A 10566-nucleotide genomic window follows, 5' to 3' on the forward strand; every position below is an offset into this window, starting at 1 on the left:
GAGAGAGAGAGAGAGAGAGAGAGAGAGAGAGAGAGAGAGAGAGAGAGGGAGAGGGAGAGAGAGAACTATACCACCAGTTCACAGAACCTTAATCTGCTCACTGGCATGCTACACACCACATTTTTAGTTTCTGGAAGCTCAATGTCTTCACATCCTCCCTCAGTGCAGGTTCCTTTCCCTCCCTTGCCTCCCTTCTATCCTTTCCTTCCATTTCTCTCTCTTCCCCATCCTTCCTTCCCTTCCTTGCCATTCCTTCTTTCCTCTCTCCTCCCTTCTCTTCCCTCCCCCTTTCCTCTTCCCCTCTTCTCCTTCCCCTCTTCTTCCCTCTCTTCTCCTCCTATCCCCCCTCCTTCCTTTTCCTTCATCTTCTTTTTCTTTTTTGAGACAGCGTCTCATGTAGCCCTGACTGATCTCAAACTCACTACATAACTAAGGATGAACTCAAATTTTTTATTCTTCTGCCTCTACCTCCCAAGTGATGGAACTATAGGCGTGTAATACCATACTTGGTGTACATGGTGCTGGAACAGAACCAGTGCTTTATACATTTAGGCAAACACAACAGTTACATTTCCAGTTTAACTAATGTTTTCCATGGTAATAGTCCTCTCTCTCACCCAGTGGCCATCGTTAATAATCCCCTTTACCAGTGACCTTACTTTATTTTGTATTTTATGCCTACATTCCTACACTAAATACCTACATTAAAATCAATACCCCTCAGAGGGATGCATCTCTTGCTGATTTAATGGTGGGATTTGCTGCTATTCTGTCTGTGGATGGGTAGGAAGATCTCCCATTAGCAAATGTGGGGGCTCTTTTTCCTAAGGAGCCAGGGAAAGAAGTATGAGCCACCACAAATAGTTCAAGTCAGCACGCCAGAGACACACATACACTGTACAGTGTACCTTTCATTGTAGACATACCTGGGTAACAGAGGTGAGCCATCCACCCAGTGCCATGTGGCTTCATTATGCAGGTCTGAGAGACCCATCCAGGTTGGTCCTTTAGCTTTAGAAGTCTGCTGCAGGAAGGTCTGGAGTGGGACACGAGGAGGAGTCAAAGGAGGAGAGTTTTTATCTCCATGAACTTTTGCAGGAAGTTCTACTTGCAATCTGACTTCCCCCTTCTGCTCTATTGGGTTATGGGCACTCATGGGTACCTAGGTGGTTTCAGTTATATATATATATATGTGTGTGTGTGTGTGTGTGTGTGTATGTCTGTGTATCACATGTATCTTATAAGAAGATAGACTTTGGTATACAGCTGGCTTTCCCACAAACACACTTAGTAATGCTGCAAGGTTGTCTGTCTTGGGTGATCTGAGAATGTCTGTGGGAATTGACTCCTGACTAGTTTTAATGTGAGGGAAGCATTTGTACCAGTTCACAGTGGTTGCTAAAGATGGATACCAGCCTTGTCCAGCTCTGTACTGGATGATGTCCTATTGATGAGGATAAACACCAAGAAAATGGGAAGAACTATACAATAAGAATTTTTTGCATGTGTGCAGTGTCTGTATGTACATGTGTCTATATTTGTGCCATATGTGAGTGTGGGTGCATGTGAAAATGGTTGTCAAGGCCAGAGGTCAGCCTTTGGTGTCTTCTTTAATTGCCCTCTACAAATTTTGAGATAAAAGTTTCTCGTTGGTTCAATCAGGTAGACTGGCTGCTCAGCAAGACTCAGAAATAGGTTGTTTCTGTCTCCCCAGTGCGGGTATTTAGGTCCACTAACTTCCAAGTACCTGGAAATGCTACACAGGCTGCTACGGGAGAAAAGTGAACAACAGTCTTACCCAACAGTGAACAGCATGAGCTGCAGTAATGACCAGCCTGGCAAGATACAGCTATGGCTGCAACATCAGTAACGTTATGGGTGTAACCAACGGCTTTCTGCTTGGATTTGAGGGATATTTCACAAGAGGAAACACATGCCTGGTACTTTAAATCTGGCCAAGAACCCATGACTGGGGATCTCATAGAGCCCAAGGATGAACCTACCACTAACTTCATGTGTCCATAGCTATGGATTTGTGCGGATCTCAGACCACATCAGAGAAGCTTCTTTGTGTAGTGGATGATGGCTGAAACGGAATCTCATAGCTGCTCGAAGAGCAAAGAATAAGTGTCTAGTGCTCGGCTCTAAATGGGACATCTGTATCATGTCTGCCCTCAAGGCTCTGAGAGTACCATGAAAGAGAAGACAAAAGATTGTAAGAGTCAGAGGCTGGGGAGGACTGCTGCACTTATGAGCTCACAGCAGTTATGGTTGCCTGCACTAGATCAAGTTTGTCTGCACTGCAGTATGGAGAGGGGAAGTGTTCATGAACTAGGACAGTTGATGGCTTCCAGGGGAGGACTAAGCTCTGGGGAGGACCCAATGTCTATGAATATATGTGGGAAACATAATTGTGCTCAGTGGGATACAGAAAAAGGGATGAGGCATGAAGTTGGGAGGGAATGCGGACGGAGTCAGGAGGAGTTAGAGGGAGAAATGGGAGGTGTGAATAGGATCAAAATGCATGTATGCATGCATGAAAATATCAAATAATAAAAAATATATTTTAAAATGTGGGCATGATAACTGGCTTTCTCTCTCTCTCTCTCTCTCTCTCTCTCTCTCTCTCTCTCCCTTCCTCCCTCCCTCCTTCCCTCCCTCCCTCTCTCCCTCCCTCCCTCCCTCCCTCCCCCCTCTCTCTGTGTATGTGTGTGTGTGTGTTGTATGCACATATGTGTGTGTAGGTGTTTGCAAACCATGATTGCACATGCAGAGGCCACAGGAAGGTATCCAGTATCCTGGTACATTGCTTTCCACCTAGTTCTCTAGGATGAGAATTTCTTACTGGGCTTGGAGCTCACCTAGCAGTCAGCAAGTCTTGGATATCTTCCTGTCTGCAGGCCTCGTCCCCTACATGGGGCTTAAGGGCACATGCGACCATGCTTGCTTTTCCTCACAGATGCTGAGGCTCCTAACCGAGATCTTCATGCCTCAGCAGTAAGAGCTCTTTACCCACTCAGAAATCTCCCCAAATTCATAACCAGCTTTCAAAATGTGGTTTCAGACTCAAGTCCCTGTGTTTGCAAGGCAAGCACCTTCGTGAAGGACATTTCCCTAGTCTCTAGTCTAGCAGGACATACATCCCCCAGTGAGGAAGTTTAATACTTCTCAGCACACAAAGATAGTGGTTACATTTTAGACATTCCCCCAATGCACCAAAAATGTTTAAGACTTATGTATGGCTCTGTGGAGAGTACTTGGGGGCCTCTCATTTCCACCCTTCTCTATTCAAATAGGAAAAGCAGCATCTTACTCATAGCCTCGTCTAGCAAGTGGTCTCACTCTCAGGTGACCACAGCCAGATCCATGTTCTAGACAAGGATGGGGCTCCATCCGGCATACCTGCTCCTCATCTGTCTCTATGATGACCAGTTGGGCCCCCAGTTTCTGGCAGGCGGTGATGGAGTTGTGCCAATTTCTTTGGGACTTGGAGAAGAAGTAACAGCTTCCACTGAAGAATGTCCAGTCCCTGGGGCAGGGTTGACACAAGCCGTCTGTTGGAAGAAGCAGATCAGATGGACATACTGAGACATCTGTGTTCCAATTTCTCCTCAACCTTTAAGATCTCCAGAGCCAAAGCCCCTACTCATCACAGTATTCTGGGGAGCCATTCTCCTCTGCGTTTCCTTATTGTTTTCTGCACCCAGAAAAATACAGAAGTCCTAAGCCCATCTTCTCCAGTCATGAAAATGTAGAGGCCTGGAGTTCAGCCCAGAGGTCAGGACTAGCTTGATCGAGTGCCTACTGTGTACACAACCTCTGTGAACTTAAGAGTGCCCATGGTGTACAGGGCTCTTGTGAACACTGAGTGATTGCTGTGTGCACAGCCCCTGTGAACATTGTGTGCTTACTGTTTACATAACCCCTTTGAACACCAAATGTCTGTTGTGTGAATGGCTGTGAACATTGTCGATGCTGCATACAATCTCTATGAACACTGAGTGCCTACTGTGTGCATGGCCCCTGTAAACACCAAGTTCTATTCTCAGTGTGATTACAATTGTGATCTCAATTACAGAGAAGGAAATTGACACTCAAAGACTCTGATGACTCAAGGAATCACTCACCATGAACTTCAGTCTTCAGCTGCATGACCTCCCGGTAGATTTTGTCCTGAACCTCTGAATTGGGGACCTTTGAGACTTAGCCAAGACAGAAAAAAAAATCCCTGTAGTTATTAAATACCTCCTTTTTGCCATGGCCTGCACTGAGTCTCTTGGGACATTGTGTTGTTTTTTGGAAGGTGGGTCTCACTGTCTTATCACTGATTTCTCCTACTCCTGGGCATATGTCCTCATCTTATCTCAATTTCACTAGTAGTTAGGATGCAGGCACATCCTTCCACCTCAGTGTTTAGGACAATTTCTGCCTGATGTCTTTAAACATGTATTTGTTTGTTTATGTATTCATTTATTACATGTATGACTGTTTTGCTTGCGTGTATGTATATACCCCATGTGCTTGTGTAGTGTCTGAAGAGCTCAGAAGAGGGTATTGGATACCCTGATACTGGGGTTTTGATGGCTGTGAGTCATGGTGTGTATGCTGAAAACGAAACCTTCTAGAATCAAACCTTTGTTCTAGAAGAACAGTCAGTGCTCTTAACTGTTGAGACAACTCTCCTGTCCCTGGTTAATATCTTTAAAGGCTAGGAAACTAGAAACTTAGAGAAAGGTGACCTATCAGGAGAAATAGAGCCAGCTATTCTCTGAGATTCTCCCCTCCTCTCTCTGATGTACCAGAGATGGAGGAGATGTCCCTGAGAAGTTACTAGCACCACTGAAGGTTATGTTCCTAACTTGCATTTACCATCACTTTTCTAGACAGGCCCTAGAGCCAGATCAGAGAACTGAGACCTTCATTATGCCTGACCTAGGATAAGAATGATCAGCAGAAGCCCAGCCAAGAACAGGAAGGAGAACAGCTGCAGGACCAAGGGGTTGTGACTCTGCTTCATATACCCTGCAGAATAGAAGGTAATTGTGTTAGAATCATAGTGACCTTGCCTCAGTGTAGCCCCAGGACAGACTTACTGCTGCCATCCTCCTCCTACAGGGCACATGAGTTTAGACCCTGAGCCTCTACTTCCTATGGCCCACAATTCCATCCCCTAGCCTCCATCTCTCAGGACTGAGTGAGAAGTTTAGGATCTCAACTCCAGTTTCTCAGGACTCACTTCTGGGGAAGGTAGTCTACTTTTCCTCAGGCCCTCACCCTGATGTACCTGCCAAACTCTTGATTCCAAATTTTGTTCGTAATTGAGAGCTGACAACAGAATACCTGGTACCACTCACCAAACATTCTTCATCCTCTGGAGAAACAGAACATCAGTCAGAGCCTGGGAAGGGGCTGACCACAAGCTGCCCCTCAGGCCCCCTCTCTGAGATCCCACAGTCCCAGCCCATTCTTACCAAGAGTGCCCAGTCGCTGCGTCTTTGATTCCATAGCGTCACTCATGGTTACTGCTATTGCTAGTGCCTGGGACTGAGAGAGAAACACAGCTTTTATTGTCCCCTAATGTCTACTTCCTAGACATTCTGATAGGAAGAGAAAAAAGGAACTGAGTACAGTGCAGAAGAGCTAGAGATAGGAACCACATCCCTGACACAGCTTATCTGGTGCCAGGCAACCCAGGATTCTTTTAGGGAGAGGTCTGGGAAGTTTAGGGTGTATATCAGAAAGATCAGGTTTATTCATCTTGTGACCAAATCATGGGATGCCTTTATAATAGCTAATAGCTTGTAGAGTAATCTACTTTGCTATGTACTTTCCACTTGTGCTGAGGACTGGAGAGCCATAACTCATATTCCTGGTTTCTCTGCCCCCACTAACTCATGCTTCTCTGTGTTCCCACTAACTCATGCTTCTCTGTGTTGCTGGTATAGGGACTCACTGTGATTTCTGCTGACTCTTGTGTATTGATGGACTCAACATACTCCTGTTAATGTAGTACCTGCTGCAGATGTACTCATTTTACCCCTTTATGCTATAGCACATGATCTGCTTTCCATTTCTGTATACCAAGATTAGGTAACAGGCTCATAGTCACACGGCTATTTCATGGTGATATAACATTTATATCACTATAGTCCTCATTGTAAACCAAGGGGAATCGAATGGTTCCAAGGAAAATAAAACGTTTCCTAACGGTCAACACATATTGAATGAAAAAAGGATACATATTTTTTGTTGTTTTTATAAAATGGAATACTCTTCATGAGTAGCAAAGACACCCATGGAAGCTGGGAGTAGGTTCTTTTCTTCCAGTATGTGGGAACTGGAGGTCATCTTCAGGCTATTAGACTTGGAGGCAAATGCCTTTATCTACTGAGCCATCTTGCTGACAATTTTTGACACAGGCTACCACTGAACCTTGAACTCATTGATTCAGTTAGATTGGCTGTCCAGTGAGCCCTGAGAATCCTTCTGTTTCTGCCTCCCCAGTACTGGATAACAGATGTAATCCTGCCATGCCTGGATTTTTACACTGGAGTCCAAACTCCGTTCTTCATGCTTGTGTGGAGAGATCTACTTACTAAACTGTATCTTTCCAGACTCCTAATGTTTGCTATTAATTTGAAATGAATATGACCTTAATAGATACAACAGAGATTGACCAGATGGTTGAATTATAAAAAAATTTTCAGTATTATGAAAATATTTTAAATTTTGTTGGAGTTATGTAGTATATGCATCTATGAGTGTCTAGGTGGGATGAATGTCTCTTCACTGAGCTACATGAGTGACATAATCTCAGCACCAGAAAGCATGCACACGAACCATGAACAGTGAGTGTATTTTCTGGCTTTGTATTTATTTTATGGACTTAAAATGAATTTTATGTGAACGTTTGTTGACTCAGAAACATAGCTCTCATCTCAAATGGAATGAAAAAGAATAAAGTTTCTATCTGGAGCCAAATTTAAGTGACGAGGTTCCAGGGGCACACGTTCATGTTTCTCTAAACACTAAGTTCTATTGGAAAATGGCCACATGAGATTTTATTAGTTCAAGTAGGTGGGCTCCAGCTGATACAGCAAAACTTCTCCTGTAGATTTAAGAATCTGTCTGGTCACGAGCCACCATGTGGTTGCTGGGAATTGAACTCAGGACCTCTGGAAGAGCAGTCGGTGCTCTTAACCTTCCTGTCCTGACTAGCATTCATAATGTACTGTAAGATATAAGATGAAATAAACTCTTTCCTCTCCAAAAAAGAAAAATAAAACCTACTATGCAGTTCAAATGGAGATACCCTACAATGTTAGAACAAACAGCTCAACTAGACATCAAATGCTATAAAATAAAACCCAGTGCCAGGAATGGGTTACATCTTTTGAGAGGTTGGTCAATGGTATCTCATAGACCCTCCTTCTCCAAACACTTTAAATTATTTCCAATGTTCTTGATTGTCATCCAGAACTTGACAGTAAGACTTGGTTGCTGAAGACATCAGATATTTTAGTCATAGAGCACAGAGAAATCTACCTGGTTCGTAACTGGAAGTTTCGTCCCTACTGGGATGATTATTCACAGTGTTGGAAGATACTATGCACACTACTGGAGGAGAAAAGGAACCATGAATCTCACTCAGCTATGCATCCTGGGAACTACAACAGATGCCCAGCAAAATACTTCTATCAGCACAAAAGTGGCATGAATGTTATGGGCATGGCCAATCACTTTTTAAGATTGGATTTGATGAGTTTAAGGCCTGTTCTAAAGGATGACACAGTCAATAAGGCCAAAAGCCTATGTCTACATAGGGCATGGGTCTCATGGTAAAACTCACTATTATTCTGACTAATGCATGGCTCAACCTCATCAGAGAAGCGTCTTGTAATAGATAGTAACAGAAAACTGCAGCTTCAATGAACAGAAAATAAAAGACTTCAAAATTCTTTAAAAAAAGAATCTATCCGTTGACATTCTTAGCTTTTGGGTTGATGGAAGCTAGTGGTCTTCTAAGAATTCATTTAAAAAGTTTAGGTAGTCATAACAATGTTAGGTCAGATCAGAGGTAGGTAACAATGGTTTTCAGAGGGACTAAACAGTGGCTACTTTGAGGGAGTTGAGATTTGTAGCATTTTAACATTCTACAGTTTTGAAGCTTATTTGTTTTAGTTTTAATTCCGTTGCTCTAATAAAACACCTTGACAAAAAGCGACTTAGGGAGAAAGGGTTGATTTCATATTACAATTCCATAAGGAACTCACTATGCAGGGGGCTCAAGAAAACTGTCATATCCATGGTTAAGAGGGAGGTTAAATGAGTCAAGCCACATTACTTGTTTGTAACTCAGCTCAGTTTTTACACTCTTATAGAATGCAAAACTTCCTGACTAGGAAATGTGCTGCCCACAGTCAGCTGGGCTTTTCCATATCAACTACTTATGACAGTCATCCACAAACATGCCCACAGATCAATGCAATTCAGACAATTCTTTGTTGAGATTCTCTTCCTAGGTGGTCCTAGGTTTATTAAATTAGCAATTAAATCTAAACATCATAACTTTGTATAACCTTTAACACAAGTCCAGCTTTTTCCCTTCTGAGAACTTCAGTTCCTGTTTTGCACAAGCTACAGATTTACAGCATTATGCCAAAGCACAATACACATTTCCTATATGTCTTTCACCCCAGATCCTCAAATGTTGATCTTCTACATAGTAACATGTGATAATAATGACAATGCATCAGTGATGACTTTTTAAAAGATAGATGTGTCCTGGGGCCAGAGAGATGCTGAGTGTTTAAGAATGCATACTGTTCTTGCAGAGGATCTGTACTCTAACTCCCATGTCAAGCAACTCAGAATTGCCTGCAACTCCAGCTCTAAGGGATCTGACAGTTCTGGTCACCACAAGCACTCGAATTCCCATGCATGTCCCCCTAACACATTCAAATTAAAAACAAAATAAATACTATCTTTTGTTTTGTCTCCAAGATGCCCCCCAATTCCAGTTATCTCTCCTAGTACTCTTTTCCTCTATCCTCCTCCACCAGATCACTCTTGTCCCCCATCCTGCATCCCCCTTCTACCCATGAGGTCTATTCTATTTCCTCTTCCCTGGGAGATTTGAACATCTCCCCTCTTGAGCCCTCCTTGTTACTTAGCCTCTCTGGGTCTGTGGATTGTATCATGATTAACTTTTACTTTACAGCTAAGATTCACGTAGAAGTTAGTATATACCATGTTTCCTAAGGGTTCATGATTCACAGAAGAATGATATCCTGGACTCAAACAATATGTAAAAGCATAGAGTGTTTTATTCTACAGTGTGCCTGGGATGAGAGTCCTCGAAGGCTAGGTGGGTAAGGATTCGGCGGTGACAAACAGAAACAAACACAGAGGCAGTTTGAATCTGAGTGTATTCTGCAGCTCTCAAGCAAGGGTTTTTATACACAGAAAAAACAAATACTACAACTCTTAGGAGATGTATTTAGGATAGCAATCATTATTATCATTTGGCACAGTAAAGCACAAGAATCATCCAAACATATTCAATAAATCACAAATAGAACAGGTAACATCATTATTATTTGACACAATAAAAACCATTCAAATGTTATAGCTCTGAAAGGACGTATTCAGTGGGCAGTCATCCAAGGCTAGTGGCAGATCTCCAAGAGCAGGTTAATTAATCTTTATAATAAACTATTATTTAACATCTAATACCTGATTTTTTTTTTTTTACAAATCTTCAACCCATAAATTTAAATGAATTTAATTCTTTTTATTTAAGGCTCTCTTTACCATATACCAAAGCCCTTCTCTGATGACACAGAGAAAATATGAAATATGAAATTTAATTGCTGGGAAAGATTTAATTTATCATAATATTATTATGTAACTTTATAAATGATTATAAAGTAAAGCATCAGTTTCTCCAGAGGCAAGGTCATGTTAGTGACCCTATCTCAAAGGATGGTTTCTTACCCATTTCCTTTGCTTAAGATCTTGGCCTAGGCTATCAGGAACATGTTGTAAATAAAAAAAGGAATGAAAGAAAATAAAACAGATACGTTGCCATGAGAACTATGGCTCAGGGTTTTATTCCGGGCAAGAGTTCCACAACCAGTTCCAGGAGGCCTCCTTCTTTTGAAGTTTTTGCCTCAGTCTATGGAACTTGTCACACAGATTCTCTACTGGGGTTGATGTGGCATTGCAGAAGTCCAGCATGCTGGGGTCTCCCATTTCAAGATGGAGACAACCAAGTAAGCTCACAGGACCAATTTAAAGCACGTTAGGGGAATTCTGGGGTAGGTGACTTTTATCTAGCTCCATCTCTAGGAACATTCCAGAACCATTACTGGGGTATGGGGGCTGAAAACTGTTGCTGGGGAGGTCTGGAAACTGTTGTTGCCCTTGTTTCAGGCCAGGTGGTAGGGCAGCTTCTGATGGCAGGGAAGTTTCTGACTAGTTGCCTGAAGCCTGGTTTTTTTTTTCCTAGTAACTGACTTGACTAGGCTTGCCTGGACTTGACCAGTCCTTAGGTCTAGTCTCCTG

The 10566-nt window shown here is 42.7% G+C and overlaps 1 protein-coding gene across 3 annotated transcripts in view; it reads right to left on the reverse strand.

Moving 5' to 3' along the window:
- Positions 1-5569, reverse strand: part of LOC114631401 (CD209 antigen-like protein D) — a 6742-nt gene extending 1173 nt beyond the window's left edge. The window contains exons 1-6 of one of the 3 annotated variants that reach the window (XM_028779728.1): positions 5472-5569; positions 5285-5371; positions 4933-5022; positions 4128-4202; positions 3403-3554; positions 927-1036 (exon numbers count right to left, since the gene is read on the reverse strand). In XM_028779728.1, coding sequence (XP_028635561.1) covers positions 927-1036; positions 3403-3554; positions 4128-4202; positions 4933-5022; positions 5285-5371; positions 5472-5517 — 560 coding nt within the window. In that variant the 5' untranslated portion in view covers positions 5518-5569. Of the gene's footprint in view, positions 1-926; positions 1037-3402; positions 3555-4127; positions 4203-4932; positions 5023-5284; positions 5372-5471 lie in introns of those variants that run through there. The other 2 variants (XM_028779729.1, XM_028779730.1) reach the window with 2 other exon arrangements.
- Between the last annotated feature and the right edge of the window lie 4997 nt (positions 5570-10566).

Source organism: Grammomys surdaster, unplaced genomic scaffold (assembly GCF_004785775.1).
Source record: "Grammomys surdaster isolate TR1022 unplaced genomic scaffold, NIH_TR_1.0 362, whole genome shotgun sequence".
Classification (NCBI taxonomy): domain Eukaryota; kingdom Metazoa; phylum Chordata; class Mammalia; order Rodentia; family Muridae; genus Grammomys; species Grammomys surdaster.